Source organism: Staurois parvus, unplaced genomic scaffold (assembly GCF_062004578.1).
Source record: "Staurois parvus isolate SC_StPar_1 unplaced genomic scaffold, SC_StPar_1.0 ptg000175l, whole genome shotgun sequence".
Taxonomy (NCBI): domain Eukaryota; kingdom Metazoa; phylum Chordata; class Amphibia; order Anura; family Ranidae; genus Staurois; species Staurois parvus.
In genome coordinates this window covers 9821170-9842065 of record NW_028317971.1, presented here as the reverse complement: position 1 = coordinate 9842065, position 20896 = coordinate 9821170, and the positions used below count along the sequence as shown (strand labels likewise).

General features: G+C 40.5%; 1 protein-coding gene across 1 annotated transcript in view; it reads right to left on the bottom strand.

Moving 5' to 3' along the window:
- The window catches only part of LOC149462420 (NACHT, LRR and PYD domains-containing protein 1 homolog), a 32358-nt gene extending 11672 nt beyond the window's left edge, over positions 1-20686 (bottom strand). Inside the window, exons 1-5 of the mRNA XM_089676939.1 lie at positions 20617-20686; positions 5615-5947; positions 4897-5016; positions 3270-3305; positions 1089-2793 (exon numbers count right to left, since the gene is read on the bottom strand). Of these exons, the coding sequence (XP_089533065.1) occupies positions 1089-2793; positions 3270-3305; positions 4897-5016; positions 5615-5947; positions 20617-20680 (2258 nt within the window). The 5' untranslated portion in view covers positions 20681-20686. The remainder of the gene's footprint in view (positions 1-1088; positions 2794-3269; positions 3306-4896; positions 5017-5614; positions 5948-20616) is intronic.
- Between the last annotated feature and the right edge of the window lie 210 nt (positions 20687-20896).

Here is a 20896-nt window from a genome sequence, read left to right as displayed (position 1 = left end):
TCATACACTTTTAGGATTCACATGCCTCTTCCACATAGGTGACATCCCTTTTATCAAGTTTAGTATAGCAGCCTCTTCTCTTTCTAAAACCTGATTGTAACAGCGTATACCAAGAGATGGACGCGGTTCAACCATTTTGGTTTCAACCTCCATCTTGGCAAAGGGATTAACTGTCCTGACACATATATTTCTCCCTTATCCTTCCCCCACCCCTCCCTCTCACTGAGAGGAGACATCTGGCCAGTGTGTGTGTGTGTACTGTTTATGGGTCACTGGCCGGCCAAGGCATCTCTAGTTAGGTGCTGAGCTGTCTGTGAAAGCTGTATCCTTTCTCACCTAGAAAGAGATAGGACCAGCTTTCCCAATAGAGCTGGAGTCTCACTGGCCAAAGTACCTGTGTAATTTCACGCCTCATGAAGGGATAGAGGAGCTTTCCCAGGAATTGAAAGGGACTCTGAGCTAATAAACCTAGCTCATCATAGGTGACAGAATTAGATGAACACTTCTCAAATCAATTTTTCCCCTATGTCTCATATCTTGGAATATGAGAGACTTACAGAAAAACCGGACACCTCGTCAGATGGCCAATGCGGTTGTAGATTGATTAGCCCTTCGGTCACGAGTTTGGTGAGAAGGTCTGGGGTCTGACGCCGCGATCGTGACACTGATGACCGCACATTTATCCAGTTTTGGACCTTGGGTGTACCTAGCATGCCCTGATCTTCCACTGTTGGAAGCTGGGTGACCCAAGAAGCAGCATAGCTGGACCACATAATAACCGCAAGATCTTCCTGGCTGTGCAATGTGGCAGATGGATGTAAATAACCAGAATGATCAGAATTACTAAAACATTTTTTTCCTGGAGTTCTGCTATAAATAATAAATTCCACTGTCCAGCTCAGAAGTAATGCTACGCCACTATAAAATTTGGCTCTGGTCACAATAGAATAGAAGTAAACTCTGGAATACCCCCTTTAACGTCCCTCTGCATTGGAGTCTAGCCCAATCTAGCACTAATAATAAAAATAATGCAATATTAAAATTTTACTTACATTACATTTTGCTTATTTTTTAATCGGTTTACTTACAGGACTTGCGTTGAATTTCTGATGATGTACTCTAAACGCTGCAGGTTTTCATCTCGGAGGTCACACAATGATAAGTTAAGTTTCTCTAACCTGCACTTTTCCAAACTGTATTGCATTGCTCTAATATCCAGGGCATTTAGTGGCGTATCAAATAAATCCACAATTTCAAACATACTGGAAAGATGTTGAGTAACGGTATCATTGTGTATTTCATAAATACAATGGAACAGTTTTAGCAGCTCTGCCTCAGCAGGTTCATTTATAAGCCAGTTTTCAAAGTAAGTTTGTAAAATAAGTACTTCATAGCCATTTAACTCTCTTTTTTCCTTAATGAGGCTGTCAATGTCTTTGTAATTCACAAACCCCACGAAAAAACTGATGAAGTTGTGAAATTCAGCACTGTGTTTTGGAGGAATGCTCTGCAAAACAGAGACGGTACTTTGCTCACTAGGACGAGTTCCTGATACCCAAAAATCTAAGCAATCTACACATACCTTTGCCCCTCCAGAGCTATGGACTTCCCATACACAATGCAGTGCAGCAAACATGTCCCTGATGCTAGAATGCCTATACTGAAGAACAACATTGTTAGATGACTTCTTAAAAAAAAATACACATAATTCCTGCAGTAGTTGATGTGTATGCACACAGGAAACACACAGATGCTGAACCCAAATTTCTTCTTTGCCAGTAACAAGGTTGTCATAGGACAGGAGAGCTACTTTCTTAACAATGTCCCTTAATCTGTCAGGAACATTTGCTCCTGGAGCACAACATGGCTCCTGAAGGTGACATGTCAGAACATTCTGTAGGCACAGCTTAAGAAGTGACACCATCATCTCGCTGCGAGTACTTAATTTTTCTTTATAATATGATAAACCATGGTTTTTGGACAGCTCACACAATGCACTGCTGAGAAGGGGGATGGAAGCCAGACTGGACAAGTTGTGTTCTTCTATAAACTGGCAAATATTTTGGGAAATCTCATCCCCTGAACAAGATTTCTTGCAAAATTCTTTGATTTGTTCATCTGAAAATTCTTTTATTATAAATGTTCTTTCAAAATACTCCTTTGTATTCACCAGATTTACACTAGTTAAACGGGAAGTAACCAAGATATCTGTGTTAGGTAGAAGAACTTTGGATAAAATACTTAAAATTAGATCTTCCATTGGAAGTTCAGAGTCAATGTTGATGCTGGCTCTGGATATTGTCATTTCTTCTTTTATTTTAAATTCATCCATCCCATCAAATATAATAAGAAGCCTCCCTGGTTCTAAAAGTTGTGGTAGAACAGATTCCAACTCATTACACTTAAAAATCAGAAGCTGTCTCATGCTTATTGGCATCTCGATTGATCTGAGCTCAGCAAAAGTGAAATAGATCACACAATCATAGATCATTTCCTGGTGCCCCAGAGCCCATTGTTTCAGAAGACCTTCGGAGAAGCTGCTCTTCCCTATGCCTGCCTCTCCTGCCAGGAGCATCCGCCTAGAAGCCAGTTTCTTGGAGTCCTTGGTGAACAACTGTTCAGATGATATTGCATCTGATTCCTTCTGAGACATAACATTTGATACTGTACATTTTGGTGGTAGGTGCTGTGTTCTCCATTCCGGAATTAAAAGGGTTCTGGGTATACAGCTGCTTAGTAGTTTAGAAGACAAGTATAATTCCTTCATGCGTTGTCTGTAATGCTCAATAAATACTGTAAAAAAACACAGCCAGTCAGTAATAGCCAGAAAAAATTAGGATTTGTTTATTCTGAAGGCCAGACATAACGCTTGGTCAAGGGCACCAATGCTAGAAAAGAAGCAGATTATTTATCTTCAGCTTATATCAAAATAATGATTTATTCAGTTATGGAGTCAGATGACTTTAACATACTGTATGTATGAAAAACCTATTTTTTTAAGTAGTCAAGAGTTGCAGTAACACATATCACCACCAGCATTCCCATCCGTAATTATTTGTGTACAAACATTATGATTGCAGATTTTTAGTTTGTTTCACACTGTTGACATATAGGTGAGCGCGAATAGTTTTTCTTTTTCTTTCTGTACTGATCATAACATACCCTTTCAGCAATGTCCTTAGCATTCTTTTCCCTAATAGGTAACAGTTAAGGCATAAAGCACAGGTATTTGTGTAGAAATGTAACAAAATAAAAGATAATATTCTTACCAAATAGTGATTCTGTGGGCAGTAAACACTCCAAATCTGTGAAATAAAGCATTTCATAAATGTAAAATGTATTCATAATTAGGTAACTGCTTATACAAGCAAAAACTTGAAAAAGAACTTTATTATGTAAATATATACTGTACATACTGTATACAGTAGACAAATCAGATTTTAGAGCTACCCAATGTTGAAAATTAGTGGAACCTACCATTTACCAATATATGAAAGAAGACTTATTTTGCAATTATGTGTAAGTATAAAGTCTCGTTTTTTTTCCCTCCCCTTTGCTCTTTTCTTCCTGGAATTCCTAGGCTACACTGAGAGCAGAGGGAGCAATTGGCTGCTGTCAGTCAAATCTTGGAAGGAGGGAGTGGGAGGGGGGGGCATGGCCAACCCATGCTGTGTGTGTCTATGGATGTACACAAGCTTGCTGGGGAGTACATCCATACAGGTGACCCCTCAGCACACAGCTTGCTTTGGGGGCACCTGCAAGAAGAAGGAGTGGAGATCGCTGGTGTGGGATTCTAGAAGAGGAAGGGACAGCTCTGTGCAATATCGTTACAAAAAGCAGGTAAGTATATCATGTTTTTTATTGACTTAAATATCACTTTTGACTTTAATATCACTTGAACACAAGGCAGACAGGTATATACACAGCTGGAATACACAAATGGGTACTTTTCTACATGCCAAAAGATGTATAATTTTCTCCAACCAGTTCTAAGATTTACATAGCCCTGATTGTTGAGCCATACAGCCAGGCTGGTGACCTCAGCTTTCTTCACTGTAGTTATGTAGTACAGCTAGATCACCTCTTGTTCCCAGCCTGTGACTGGACAGTGAAGTGCAGTAGACTCAAACTCATATCTCTCTTCATTTTGCTTTTCTGACAGCATTTTGTGTATGGGAAAGAGGCTGATCTGCTCCTAGTCCTGCCTCTCCCTCTCCCAGTCAGAGTGCTGCTGTGCAGAGGAAAAGGGAGCCTTTTAGCAGTGGGTAGGCAGCAAAGCTAATGTGTCAGTTGTTTTTTTAGGGGGGGGTCAGCGGCTGATGTTGGATCTACTTCGGGGGACTTTTTTCTTTTTTGGCTTTTTTGAAAAAAATTACTTGTCTCTGTTTTTTTATTTACTTTCTACTTTTTTTGGTGAACGAGTAGGGTACTGTTCACTCCCAAAATGCCCCCACATCCATGTGGAGGGCATGTGGCGTGGTATGGATCAGGAGGGGGTTTGGTATGGATTTTGGAGACCCCACGCTGTTTTTTTAAAGATTTTTTAATTACTTCTTTTGAGGGGGGGCAGAGGATCACACAGGGGCTCTGGGGCAGCAGAACATGGATAGGAAGGGCAGCATGTAGAGGAACCAACTCCCTCCATTTTCCTCCTGCAGCTGCTGAAAGGCTGCAGGAGAAAAATGGGGGGGGGGGCATTAGTTCCACTATATGCCGCCCCCACCACCCCTACTATCCAGGTGTACAGGGCAGATGCATGGGCCCCCTGGAGCATGGGGCCGGGTAACCCCTGGGTGTGACACAATACTGCAGCAGTGGTAATAGGGTTTTTATATTGGACACATAGCATGGATTTGATGTTGTTTAGTTTATTAAAAGGTTATTTACTAATCTTACCATCTGACTGTTTATTTCTTGGCTTCCTTCTGTTGCAGAAGATCCAAATAAGTGTAATCAGTGGTATCAATGCTGCTCCTATTGCTGTCCAGAAGTATATTCTTTTCTTGTTTTGTTTTTCTATAAAAAATAAAAAATAAATCAGATTATTTACACTAAATCTAGCTTCATGAAAATAAGGTCTCATGCACACTGGGGCTCTTCTAAATGCTTTTCTCCTGTCAGGAGAAATGCAGCTTCAAAAACACTTCTATGTCGTGTTTAGGCAAACGCATTTAGGCACATCAAGAGCCTGGGCATTTATTTATTTAATATATCAATTTATTCTGGCAACTAAAATAAGAAAAATGCTCATGCGCTAAATGTGCCTAGCGCTTAAGTGTATTTAGATGCATTTACATACATTTAGGTGTATCAAGCATTTATTCAGCCAAAACGCTCCACTCCTAAATGCACAAGTGGTGTTTTTTTTTTAAACACCCCGGCCTCTAAACTCCTCTAAAATGCCTATGTGTGCATGGACACATAGGTTAGAATGGAGGGGAGTTTGGAGGCAGAAAAAAATGTCAAATGCCTGTAAAACAGGAGATTTTGAGCTCAAATGTGCATGAGGCCTTTAAAATGTGCTACTATTCCTGATATTGCAATCGAACACATGTTGCTGTGTATACAAATAACCAAAAAGATTCATTATTTTAGTTATCCATCAAGGACATACCTTGAATAATAAGTTCAATCCATGTTGCTTGTGTATAGTTTAAATCTACATAGCACACATATTTCCCAGCATCAGATGTACATAATCTCTTCAGTAATAGAGAAACATTTCCTTTGTAGAATTCCGATGGAAACATCTGTGTTCGGCCTTGGAATTCAATTGCCTGGTATTTTGGTTGGTCTTTTTCATAATGAAAGCTGTGAACAACTGTATCACTCTCTGTCTGCCAGTTCACAGTCAAATCTTTTAGAAGAAAGGTATCCTTGTATGTAACAATACAGGGGAGTAGCACGTCTTCTCCAACAGTCCCGGTCACCACTAATGAACTGCAGCCTGGGTAAAACATACATGAATGAGATGTAATTAGAGGTCATTTCACATATGAATCCCTGACTGATTTCCATTTATTTTGCTTGTTTATGAATTTGTTTTACTCCAGATGCATGCTTGAAAATGAAAACAATGCCAAATCCTTAGTGAGGATGTGACCACTCATGTATGCTCTAAAAACACCCAAAAGTGTAGCACAAACTAACCTTGAACTAGAACATACCTAAACTAAACCAAACCTCTAAATTTAACAATTGGTATTAAAATATATACAGGCAACCCTGTAGAGGTATATGGACATTGCAGTGATATAGGGAGGAACCACAGCATTCAGCAGGAAAGTGCAGGCATTGGACATTCCCAGAGGTGTCAGATGCTGAAGATTTTAGTGATGGGTCTAGCTCTGTAAGAGAGCAAAATTGGAGTCAGCAATGCCAAGGTTGTTAGGTTTTATTACTGTTGTCTTTCAGGCTGGCTTTTTTAGCAACAGTCACTTTTAATCATTTATACCTTCCATCTTTCTGAGATGTGAAAGAGGGACACCCTTTACCACAAACTATGTAGGCAAAGGACACAATGCTGTCACATCCTAAATTACATGGATATAGTTGCATTAATATGCAAACAATTATTTAAAATTGTGGAAAGCTTTTGCACTGCTATTGAAATCCTAAACTATTATTTTAGCAAGCCAGCACTTACTCAATGTGTTTTCCCAATAAGTGTAGCACTAGCAACCCATCACACCTTCTAAATTAACTCATTCATCATCCCCATAATAATTAATTGTAAGAATAATCCATAAATGAAACATTAAAGTGCTCTAAATTTACTGTGTAAATAATTCCATTTTAGTACAGTAGTGCCCCTTGTAACAGACAGTTCATAGAAATCCTTCAAGTGCAGTAGTGCTTCTTCTGCTACAATGTATAACCAACACCAACATACAGTTCGCATCACTCTATCCTCAGTGCCTCCAATCTTCTATGATACACTTTATGTGATCCCACTGTTTAACCATCTTGTGCTTTAAACACCCAAATATTGTTACTACCTTCTTGGATGGACTTCTTAACCACTTAAAGTGGTTGTAAAGGCTGAAGGTTTTTTACCTTTATGCATTCTATGCATGAAGGTAAAAAAACCTTCAGTATGTGGCTCCCACCATAGCCCCCCCCCCCCCCCCCCAATACTCAACTGAGCCCCCTCTCAATCCAGAAAAAAAATTAATATCTCTTTAAAGTATTACAAAATCCACAACAGTAAAATCAGTCTGTATACAGTATGCAGTAAGAGTTTAATCCTCTGCATTGTGTTTTTTACACAGGCTGTTTGATCCTGACTTCTCTGATCCTCCTCTTCTTCCAGTGTCCCCCTCTTATCTCCTGATAAGACATACAGTGAAGGAAATAAGTATTTGATCCCCTGCTGATTTTAAATGTTTGCCCACTCACAAAGAAATAAGTCTAAAAATCGAATGTTCGGTGTATTGTAACACTGAGAGACAGAATAGCAACAAAAAATTAAAAAGAAATGCATGTCTAACAAATTATGCACTGATTTGCATGTTCATGAGGGAAATAAGTATTTGATCCCCTATCATTCAGCAGGATTTCTGGCTACCAGGTGTCTTTCATACAGGTAACAAGCTGAGATTAGAAGCAGTCTCTTAAAGGGAGTGCTGCTAATCTCATTTTGTTACCTGTATAAAAGACTCCTGTTCACAGGAGCAATCAAACAATCAGATTCCAAACTCTCCACCATGGCAAAGACCAAAGAGCTGTCCAAGGATGTCAAGGACAAGATTGTAGACCTACACAAGGCTGGACTGGGCTACCAAACTATCACCAAGCAGCTTGGTGAGAAGGTGACAACAGTTGGTGCAATCATTCTGAAATGGAAGAAACACAAAACAGCTGTCAGTCTCCCTAGGTCTCGTGCACCATGCAAGATCTCACCTCGTGGAGTGTCAATGATCATGAGAACAGTGAGGAATCATCCCAGAACTACACGTGAGGATCTTGTCAATGATCTCCAGGCAGCTGGGACTACAGTCACCAAGAAAACAATTGTTAACACACTAAACCGACAAGGATTGAAATCCTGCAGTGCCTGCAAGGTCCCTCTGCTCAAGAAAGCACATATCCAGGCCCGTCTGAAGTATGCCACTGAACATCTGAATGATGCAGAGGAGGACTGCTTGAAAATGATATGGTCAGATGATACCAAAATCGAGCTCTATGGCATCAACTCAACTCGTTTGGAGGGATGCTACCTATGACCCCAAGAACACCATCCCAACTGTCAAACGTGGTGGTAGAAACATTCTGCTTTGGGGATGTTTTCCTGCTAAGAGGACAGGACAACTGCACCGCATCAAAGGGACGATAGACAGGGCAATGTACCGTCAAATCTTGGGTGGGAACCTACTTCCCTCAGCCAGGGCATTGAAAGTGGATCTTGTATGGGTGTTTCAGCATGACAATGACCCAAAACACACGGCCAAGGCAACAAAGGAGTGGCTCAAAAAGAAGCACATTAAGGTCCTGGATTGGTCGTGTGAAGACACTCTTCACATGCTCAGTTTGGTGTGTAGTATTGCTAAAGAGTTTTTTTTTTCTTAGGAGAGTGGATGTGATCAGCACAGGGCTAATCAGCACTGTCCAGACAGAAGTCAAGGGTTCTGCATCCTCCTAGAATAGAATGAAAACTCCTCCTACAAGCTTTAACATACAAATAGAGCTTTCTTTCAGTGGTACTTGATCACCGCTGTTTTTTTTAATTATATAAATGAAAAAAGACCAAAAAGTTTAGAAAAAACAAAATTTCCTACTTTCTGTTATAAAACGTATCCAATAAAAAAAATTATAAAATCTAATTTCTTTACAAATTTAGGCCAAAATGTAATATGCTACTTGTCTTTCATAAGTAAAAAAATGCCAATAAGTGTATATTAAGTGGTTCGTGCGAAAGTTAATAAGCCTACAAACTATGATATACAGGATATATGAAAATTGATTATTTATGATCAATGGCCGATCCAATTTCTTGAGGCCCTTAAAATGCCAGGACAGTACAAATGCCGCCCAAATGACCACTTTTGGGAAAGTAGACAGTCTAAGGTATTTAGTAAGAGGCATGGTGATTTTTGTTTAAGTAATTTTAATGTCACAATTTTTTTGAAATTGAAGAAATTAAATAAAATTTGGGTGTTTTTCACAATTTTTTTTCTTATATACTGTCATCAGCGCAGTACAGTGTAATCATATGACTGACAGTGATCAGGAACACTGACTGGTGACAGTATGTTGAAAAAATTTAAAAAAAAAGTTTTTGTTTTTAATTTTTACATTTCTTTAAATTTTTTTCACATACTTTCACTAGAGTAGTTCAGTGTCCATAGTAACGTTGTACTATTCTGGGGGAAGGGGGGGATGATCATTGTAACATCAATGCTTTGAACTGTCATAAACAGCTGTGATTACTAGTGATCTTTGATTGGCTACAGCTAGTAACATGGCACATGGGCCAATCACAGTTCACTGGTAAAGAAAGTAGATCTGTTATAAATAAGACTCATTTATAATAGCTTTGTTTGCATTGTGATCATGTGATTACATGATCCCCAGGCCACTCAAAGAGGCCCAGTACCAGGAGTTGCATTCTTCTGTGTCCGGTGGACATAGTGGTCATGGGGGAGAGTGCTGCACATTGTGGTGGGGGTGCAACCTGCTCCTAAACCTAGGCTGGATGTTGTACATGTACATGATCCAGTCTGCATGTGCCATCCGTCCACCGCATAGTCTAAATATGCTTTTTTTCTTTCCAAGACCAGACTCTCCTGCGCCTTTTGGAATGAACGCTGTATCTGCAACAAACTCACCTCTCTCCATGACCTCTTTATTGATAACTCATTTAGTCTACTCGCCATTACCTGGCTTCATGAATCCAACGCTGCTTTCCCTGCTGCCGTGTCCCATGGTGGCCTTCTATGGACTCACTCCTCCAGACCGAGTGGGTGGATGGAAGGGAGGGGAGTGGGAATCCTTCCATCCCCACATAGCACCTATCAGGTACTTCACCCACCTCCCTCACTGTCACTCTCATCATTTGCTTATACTCACTCTGATGGTCAACACCCTTGACCTTGTTTTCTTCCACCTATATACTCTGGGCAACCTCTCCAACAATCCTTTCCCTCTCTTTATTCACCACCTTATTAGTTTCACTCTCTCCCACCTCCTCTCTCTCCAACTGCTTAACAATTACCCGTAGAAACCTTTGTCATCTCAACCCTTCTCTTCTCTACTCTGCTACTTACCACCTCCTCAAAATCTCATCCCTGTTCTACCCCAACCTAGCTTCATCTGTCTAAAACACATCACTGTCTTCCTCCCTGGACACACTGGCTCCCCTCACTACACACAGAATCAGGCCCCGACCACTACAACCTTGACAAACAGATGACACCAGAAGTCTGAAAAAACATAGCTGCTCTTTTGAACACTTATGGCATAAGACCAAGTCTGAGAAAGATTTCACCCAATATAAATCTGCCCTCCAAAAATAAAAATTCCTGCCTTCTCACTGCCAAGCAGACCTACTTTATCACTCTCATTACCAAATTATCATCCCGTCCCCAACAACTCTTCTCTACGTTTAACTCTTTACTTTGTCCTCCACTGCCTCCACCCACTAACTCACTCACTGCCCAGGTGATTGCCAATCACTTCATGTAGCAATTGTGCATACAGAGATGGACGCGGTCATCCATCTTGTTAAGAATCTTCCATTTTGTATCATTTCTACTCCCAAATCAGCTTTCCTCATCCCCCCTCCCTCTCTGTTGAGTGACATGTGGTCTGTTTGATGCAGATCACAGGCAGTAAACTTAGTGGGAGGGCGTCATGGTTATAAATCCCACAACTAGCTGGTGCCCCTCTGTTTGTGAGACTCTTGCTGGAGAAGGGGTTATAAAGCCATAAACTGAGCCCTCACTGAGCTTCAAAAGACATTCCAGGGAGTCGTAAAACAGACTTACATTTAAAAACTAATTTTTCCATATAATTTTATATCTTCAAATAGGACATAATTACATAAACATGGAGCACATATTTGGACGGCTTACTTTAAGACAAGTCGCCTGGTATATTACACCCCCCTAGCTGGCATATACAGGAGAGCAGAAAATTATATCTCCTTAACCATTCAAGCAGATATGTCATATTTCATATCTAACCATTCAGCAGATGTGTCTGCATATTAATCTACTAGTGGCAAGGCTGCTAAATGCACCAAGAATAAGTTATGAACCATGACATCAACTAGGAGGGATTTTTGGTCATAGCTTGAGTTTCCTCCTGCCACACCCGCCCAAATGAGGCGATTGGTTCTCTGCTTCAGGGAGACACCCTGCTGAGTTCCTAGATAAAGGATGTGATGCTTGAAGGTAGGCTAAGCTGAGTTGAGCTAAGTTGAAGATTCTCCCGTTTAACATCGGAACCAACTTTGGGAGATAAGGCCCTTTTGCTCTGAAACCTGATCTGCTTAACCCAAGGCTGACGGCAAGTACTTTAACCCTCTAAACTTCTTTCTGTTATCTCTTTGCTGTGCTATTGTTTTCTGTATATTTATATATATATATATTGGCTACATCTTTTTCTGTAAATATTTTTATTGCACCCTTTTGACCTTTCAGTAATAAATCTTATTTTCTGAAAGTGTTGAAGTGTTTCTAAAGCTCTTTAATGAAAACTAAGCACCCCTGCCTCTGAAGAGCACTACTCTGTGTTTTAAACTTTGGTATATCACTGCCTGCGGTGACAGTTGTATACCGACACTTATGCAAACATCATAGTGTTATTGCTGATATTGCCGAGTTTCCTCTTTCTCTGTACAAAAAGGAGGTGGTGGCAGTGTGAAGGGTTAATTGCGTAATTAACCTGACCCAGTAACAATCGCTCCCAGGCTGCCGGCACACAGGTTGTAGTCCATTAGCTGGAAAATCTTTGTGCAGGGTGCAGCTGGGTGTGGCATTGTTACGCATGTGACAGCGCGGTTTTAGATTGGCTAGTCCTTCGGTCACGAGTTTGATGAGAAGGGCTGGGGTCTGACTCCGCAATCGTCACACTTCAAACATTAGATCAATTCATGAGGAGATCTCTGCTGTACCGATACCTTCTCCACTTAACACTCCATGTCTACAGGTACAATCATTACTTCCCTAATTCAACCCCACCACTATAGACAAGGTTGCTAAGCTTTTTTCTAACATCCACGACTTCCAATACCATCTCTATGCTGATGACAAACAAATTTATCTCTCCACCCCTCAGTTCACTCATTCTCCTCATGTATCACTAATTTACTAACAGACTTATCAGCCTGGATGTCACACCATTTCCTCAAACTCTATCTATTCAAAACTGAGCTCATAATTCTTCCTCCCCACATGCCTCTTCCCCTGATTTTTTGGTCAAAATTGATGGCACAACTATCTGCTTGTCCCCGCATGCCAATATTCTAGGTGTAATCCTGGACTCTATCCTTTCGGCCCCATGTCCAATCACTGTCCAAATCTTGCTACCTCACCATCCGGAACATCTCCAAAATACGCCCCTTCTTAACAAATGATACCACAAAGCTCCTAGTTCATTCCCTGGTCATCTCTTGCCTTGACTACTGCAACTATCTCCTCATGGCATTACCTTTACATACTATAGGTTAGGCCCCCTTCAGTCCATCATAAATGCTGCTGCCAGGCTCTTCCACCTTAACTTCTCTCTGACAATCCCTTCACTGGCTTCTGCTCTCCCAAGGAATTCAAATACTAACATCAACTTACAAAGCCAGTCACAACTCAGCCCTAGCTACATCACTAATTTAGTCTCTAAATACCAACCTAATCATTCTCATCATTCCTCCCAAAATCACTTGCTCTCTAGCTCCATCGTCACCTCCTGCCATGCTCACCTCCAAGACTTTTCCCGAGCCTCTCCTATCCTATGGAACTCCCTACACCAATCTCTCCGACTATCTCCGACTCTGTTTGCTTTTAGACGATCCCTGAAAACCCTCTTCTTCAGAGAAGTCTATTCTGCCCTCACCTAACAGCTGGAGTTTTAATTTCTCTATCAGCTCATCCCCCACAACTATTAAACCCCATATACATGATCTGAATATTGGGCGAATGATCGTCAGTTTATATATGCTAGTCTCATATCAAAAGTGAAGAGGTTACTAAAGTTATGAAAATTCTTTAACAATGGAATAAAAATTCTGAAGAATGTAATGTATTTGTATTGTATTTTTGGACGACTACTGCACTGGTTAAACGAAAATCGTACGATCAGGTACCGTACGGAAAAAATTTGTGTGCTTGACCCTTCTATTTTTTTGGGGATGATTGCTGTGTACTAAAGATCAGATTATTGTACAATCACTTTAAAAGTGTCATTTTACGTATGATATTCTGATTGTGTATAAGGGGCATTACCCTTTGTATCACTTGGTCCCCCTCCTAGATTGTAATCTTTGACAAGCAGGGCCTTCTGTTTCCTCCTGTATTGAATTGTTTTGTAACTGTACTGTCTGCTCTTATGTTGTAAAGTGCTGCGCAAACCATTGGCACTGTATAAATTCTGTATAATAATAATAATATTCTCAAGTGCCCAAGCTGAGATAAAATCCACCTTCCAGACTCATTACAGAGAATATTGTTTTGTTCCCCACACTTTTATCAAATTAAAACATAAAGTAGATGCATAGTGCTTTCCATGACATGATGCTTTATTTAAAAACAAATATTTAAAATCACTCACATTATACAGTGCACCTTATCTTGTGCACTAAGAAGATATGACTCTGATCCATCCTCTGATACTAGCATTACTGTAAGTGTAATTACCATAGCTACTGTGTCTTCAAACATGTGCCTTTCCTCCTACTACATGTGTGATGACATCACTTTGACTCCACTCTACGCGTTGCATCCATAGACTTCATCAAGGACTCAGAGTATAGTGACAACACAGCCATACTTATTGTGTTTATATTTATTGTCCCCATGATAACTATCTGCCTTTCAAAACAAACTGTAAAGTGAAAAACTCCTATTTTGGCTGAAAACTAACACACTGACTAGAAATCCCCTTCTCACTACTGATATACTACGGCCCTTGGTGTTATTCTAATCTTTGCAGGTAATCTCTTATGTGTGTTTGAGACCAGTGCCATCTATCTATCTAGATAGATTTATGTTAGTATCGCATGTCCATATGGATATCAATCATTCTCATGGCTGATTAATAACCCCAAAGCAAGAATTCATGAGATTAAAGTGGGTTTGTCCCAATAATGAATATTATATTTAACACTCACAGGTATTGCGGAAAAGGTTCATGTAGAAAGGGTATAAAAAGGAGTTATATATAGGGAAATTTGATATTAGATAGGGAGACACTAATTAAGGGTTAAATAAAACGAAGTAACCGGGGAGGGGCGTGAGCATGGCGCTCCACAGTGGCATGGATTAGGAGCTCCCAAACCCGTCGAAAGAACGATGAACATCTGAGCACCCCCTGCCTCCCTGAGTAGCTGTCAGGAGGCTCTGAAGCGGGGGAGCCCGGTGTGGACGACAGACCAAGAGGGAAGAGCGGAGCAGGGAGAGAGAACGGGAGGAAACAGAGGAAGTCAGGTGATCGGTCAGGTGACCAGGCGGAGAACTGAGGGGCCTGGGAGCTGAATGCTGGAGGGAGCAGCACAAATCCTCCCTGCACTATCCCTAAATGGGCTATCGGCTCAGCCCCTGAACACTGCAGCGGATCCCCTGCTGAGAACTGGAGCCTAGACCAGTGACGGCGGCAGAAAGTGGCACAGGGGAGTGAGCTACACAGTCAGTCACAGGACACAAGGAGGAGACTGGAGGAGGAGACTGGTGGCCCTGGGAGCCCCCTCACACAAGGACAACCCAGCAACCAATGAACAGACAGGGTAAATAACATAGAGGGATGGGTGAGTGGCAGCGGGAGGCAGTAAATCCACAATATTGACTGTTTGTTTACCTGTATGCTATAGTGGAGGCCGGGGGAAACAGAGGATGCAGTGCTAGTGTTTGGGTGCCCCAGTAGAAGTGGATAGGACAGTGTACTCAGGATTGAAGCTGAAAAGAGAACCTGTATTTAGCACGAAAACCCCATTCACCCTGAGAATTATGAGAACTATGAAGAGTAGATCTGTTAAGGGAGGGGGAGCAAAAACCCCTCAATCGAACTTAAATACAAGTACAATAAAAAAGTACATGCCTTTACAGGAGAAAAGCCCAGAGGAAGAGTAAAAATATCCGTTACAAATGGGGTTTCCCGGCATTCGTGATTGGGTGGAAGGATGGGAAATCGGCGAAGCTGAGATTCCTGGAAGACCTAAATGACTTTTGTGAAAAATTAGAATTACAAATATTAGATATCGAGGGGTGGTCTGTAAGAAGGAAAGAGAAAAATGGATCAGATGAGGATAACTGGCAAAGGGTCTTAGAAACAAAGTAACGTACTGTCCCTCACACCCGTCAGATATTTTCTTAGGAATAATATCCCCTTTTCTTTAAAGAGGGGCTAGAGATGGTCTTTGGGCTAAGGTATATGTGCTCTAGACAGGGCTAAGAACCATAACAAAGAAGATCGGGTAGGTGGAGGTAAAGGATGGTGCATTACGGCGGGTAATAGGGAAGCCAGACATGCTGACATGCTGCCAAATAGCATCAGACCAAATATGAGAGATCGGGGTCTGATGGAGTGTGCATGCTAGGAGTCATACCCAGAAGAAGGAATCAACTGGGATTGTAGGCCACAGCAGGGGCGGACTGACAACTCATGGGGCCCCCCGGGCAATAGGGGATTATGGGGCCCCTGTGTCCTTGCCCAAACTCAAAAAAGCCTATGAAAAAGGTACCAGGGGCATCTCATGGGGCCCCCTACTGACCCCGGGCCCTCGGGCAGTGCCCGAGTTTCCAAATGGTCAGTCTGCCCCGGGGCCACAGTTGAGTCAAGAACCAAAAAAAGGTCCGTGGGGATCTTGGGGGGAGGGAAGGGGTAGAGGGTGGGGGAGAGGGAGGGATGGGGTGGTGGGGGGGAGAGAAGGAGGGGAAAGAGGGGAGATCTTGTTCTGAAAATCAGTATACTTTTACCCCTACAAAGGATATATAGAGGAAAGCAGTTAAACAGGATGCAGAAATATGGTTAACTTTATGACATATAATGTAAAAGAATTTAATACTCCAACAAAAAGACATAAGGTGATAAGGGAAATATATCAACGATCTATGGAAGTGGTGTTTCTTCAACACACACATATATCCCAGGACTCAAATATTAAGCTATATTTTAGATACTTTCCAACCTGGTACTATGCAGATTCTCCAATTAGATGGGCAAAGGGTGTGGTGATAGGATTCAGAAAAAATTTTAATTTCACTCTAGATGAAAAGCTGGTAGACCCAGAAGGCCGATAATTATTAAGATGAAAATTGCAGGGAAGAGAGCGTACACTAGCAAGTATTTATTGCCCTTATAAAAACCTGGTGATAGATTTGGATGGAATATTAGTAAAACTAATGGATTTCAAAAGGGGTAGTATGATTGTGGCAGGTGATTTTAATTTTCGCATGGACCCAGGGATGCATGCTTCATCGCATACCCAGAAAGAGGGAGATAGGAGTCTAAAGCACATAAAAAAAAAGTTAAATCAATGCCAACTGATGGATGTTTGGAGGGTCAAACACCCAAAGGAAAGAAACTATACCTTCTTCTCTGCGGTGCATAGGATGTATTCAAGATTGGATTACATATTGATTGAACATAAATTCTTGGAGTCCTTGATGAAAACTAAGATAGAAGTAATATCTATATCGGAACATGCCCCTGTCACAATGAGACTACAGTTTGGAAGGGAACAGAATAAAATAAATATGTGGTGATTAAATGAGTCTATATTACAATATCCGGAAGTAGAAGCAAGAGTAAAGCAGGAAATAATCAGTACTTTAAGTTAAATGAGTCAAGAGGAGGTCTGTATCGCCACGATATGGGAAGCACATAAAGACTATATTAGGGGCATATTAATTGCAATCGGGGCAGAGATTAAGAAAGAACGGAAAGGAAAAATAATTAGGATAATTATAGAAGAACTATATCAGCTGGAACAATTACATAAAAAGAAAAAAACCACAGAATTACAACAAGAGACAATATTAAAAAGAGAGGAGTTAAAGGAACTTATGGAACAGGAAACAAGGAAGATTTTTAACGGGGTTTCGAAGGAAAGATATCGCTGAGGGAACAAACCAGGGAAATAGTCGATGAAGAAATTGAGGGAAAAGAAATCAAGGAATTTTATAGATAAAATAAAAAATGAAAAAGGTGAAACGGTTTATTTAACCACTCGTATCGCTAACATATTCCAGAAGTACTATAGCGGTTTATATGGAATAGAAGGAAAGAACCAGAAGGAATCAGGGGAGGAGAGGAGGAAGAAAAGCGAGATTTACCTGAGAGAGGCCAGTCTACCTAGAGTGGATAAGACTAGATTAGCAGCTTTAGATAACTCAATATCAATAGAAGAAGTCAACCTAGCATTAAAAAGTATACTAGTAGGAAAGACCTGATGGGTTTACCGTAGGATATTATAAGTTCAAAGAAAATCTAGACCCTATACTGTGCTTATATATGAATGCACTAGGAGAAGAGACAAAGATGAGGGAGGAATTGTTACAGACATATATTACAGTAATATCCAATGAGGGGAAGGACTGATCTCAGTGCACCAGCTATAGACCTATATCTTTGTTGAATACTGATACAAAATTGTACGCGAAGGTGTTAGCTACCAGGATGAAAGAGTTAATGACAGATTGGATACACTTAAACCAAGTGGGTATTATTCTTGGTAGAGAGGGAAAGGACAATGGTCTAAGAACATTGCTTATCCTGCAGAAGAGTGAAAGAGGAGGAGAGCCAGGAATGGTTTTGTGGGTTGATGCTGAAAAACCGTTTGAGTAGATTGGGATTTATGTTTGATACATTGAGAACGTTAGGAATAGGACCCAGAATGATATAGTGGATTAAAGAGTTATATAGGAGATCTTCAGCTGCAGTGAAGGTAAACGGTTAATTATCAAAATTCTTTAGGATGTATAACAGAACAAGACAGGGATGTCCTTTGTCCCCGTTGATGTTTGTTATATCTCTAGAACCGCTGTTAGCAACTGTCAGAAACAGCATAGATATCATGGGAATGTATTAGGGGAACATTGAACAGAAAGTGGCAGCATATGCAGATGATATGTGGTTTTACATTAAAAACCCCAGATTAACATTACCGAATTTAATGAGAAAATTTAAAGAATATGGAGAACTATCTAATCTGAAAATTAACCCCTCAAAAAGTGAGATATTAATTATAAATGTTTCAAAGGCTAAGAAACAAATTTTACAAAAAGAGTTCCCCTTTAAATGGAGAGAGAAAGAACTAAAATACTTGGGAATAAAATTAACATCGTCTATAAAAAATCTGTATCAGGCAAACTATATCCCATTAATAAATGCGATAAAGGATGAGCTGAGGAAGGTCGCTACAGGAAAACTGTCTTGGATGGGGCGGATAAATATAACTAAGATGATTATAGTACCAAAAGTGTTATATAAATTTAATATGCTTCCAATACATCTCCCAGGATCTTTCTTCAGGGTTCTAAAAAAATTATACTTAGATATGTGTGGACTAACAAAAAAACAAGAGTGAAGTATGAAGTGCTGTGCAGCTATAAAAAGAAAGGGGGATTAAATATGCCAGACTTTAGGAGATACTATAATTTGGTGTTATTATCACAGATTTGGATTGGACACACAATATACAGAGGAGAAGTTTGGTAAAAATAGAAAGTGCACTTAGTAAGGCACTGTTAGAAAAGTTTATTTGGATTCCACAGGAATTTTGTACATGGGATGAGGGCACAAGTACGTTGACACAGAATTTATTTAGGATTTGGAAAATGGAATCAGGGGCGGACTGACCATTCAAGCACTTGGGCACTGCCCGAGGGCCCAGGGTCAGTAGGGGGCCCCATGAGATGCCCCTGGTACATTTCATTGGCTTTTTCATAGGTTTTTTTGGGTTTGGGCGAGGACACAGGGGCCCCATGATCGCCAGGGCCCTGGCAATTGATTTGATTTGCATATAAGAGCCTGTTGTTTAACATTACATGTGAATGGCCTTGTTTTAGTGCTTAATAAATTAGTCCTTGCTGCACTTAGAGGTGCTTTCCTCTTTTCTTCTTTTGCTATACAGAGTCTGTTCTTGGAGCTTGTCCGAGTAACCAGACTACATCTTATTTTAGAGACTTTGTTTGGATTTGCTATATTAAGAGACCAATACCCTTGGCATGCCCATCTCTCTCTCTCTCTCTCTCTCTCTTTCTCTCTCTCTATATATATAAGCAGTTTTATCCCCTAAGTAGCATGTGTACAGTAGTTCACCTCACATGTGTACAATATTATTAACCAGTTGCCCGCTGCCCTATACAGAAATACTGCTACAGGGCAGCAGGGCTGCGTAAAATCATGTATAAATGCATGATCTGCATTTCTGGGTAGGGAGCACGCTTGCCGGAGATTCCCCACCGGAACCCGCCAATCGCCGAGTGACACTGACTGGGGAGAGACCTGTGTGTAAAAAACCCAGGTCTCTCTCCTGCCAGCAAGAACATGCTACTTTGTATTTCTATGCACAGCAGAAAAATACGCAGCAGCATGTTTCCCTAGTAAAAAATACACAGCACATGATGTAAAACAGCACACAGTTAACCCTTTGATCTCTCCAGATGTTAACCCTTTCCTGCCCAGTGTCATTAGTACAGTGTCAGTGCTTTTTATTAGCACTGATCACTGTATTAGTTTTTTGGGATGTCAGTGGCAGTTAGTTCCCACCCAGTGTCAGAATGCCCACCGCAGTCTCACTATAAGTCGCTGATCGCCGCCATTACTAGTATAAAAAAAAGTCATGTAGCAGAATACATTTTGGCCTAAATGTATGACAAAATTTGATTTAAATTATATTACATTTATTTATTGGACATGTTTATTAGCAAAAAGTCCATTTTTTTTCAAAATTGTCGGTCTTTTTTTGTTTATAGCGCAAAAAATTAAATCTGCAGAGGTGATCAAATACCACCGAAAGAAATCTCTGTTTGTGGGGAAAAAAGACAAATTTTATTTATGTACAGCGTTGCATGACCGCGCAATTGTCAGTTAGAGTAACGCAATGCTGTATTGCAAAAAATGGCCTGTTCAGGAAGGGGGGTAAATCCTCTGGAGGGCAAGTGGTTAATTGTTTGCATAACAATGGCAGTATTATTATGATCCAGTGCAGAGTTTACTACATAGTCTGTATATACAGTATTATTCAAAAGCTGGACTATCGGTTTTATGAGTAAATATTTGTTTTTGGAGCTTTCAGTGCAGAAATTGGGGTATTATAGAACACATACCTATGTGCTGGCTGTTTTTGATTATTTTTTGCAGTTACTATTTGTATGAATTATATCAACTGTTGCTGTCCCCGGAAACAGAAATACAGAAAAACAGAAACAGAAATATGGAAATCAAGTAACATAAAAAACATACCTGGTACTTTTATCCACATTAAACACAGAATCACTGAATTCCAGCAGCCAACAGTGGGAAACATCTTGATAATCAGCTGAGGACAAAAGATGCACAAAATTTAGTACAATTGCAGTTACCACACAGCAACAGAGTCACCAAACTTATTTCCAAGTAAGAGTGCAGGTATCTTAGGAAGTACACAATTAATAGAACAACACTAATTAAACTGAAAACAACTTGACAATGATCTTGTTAACCATATAACTATAAAGAAGCAGCCCTGCATAAGTCCTCATGC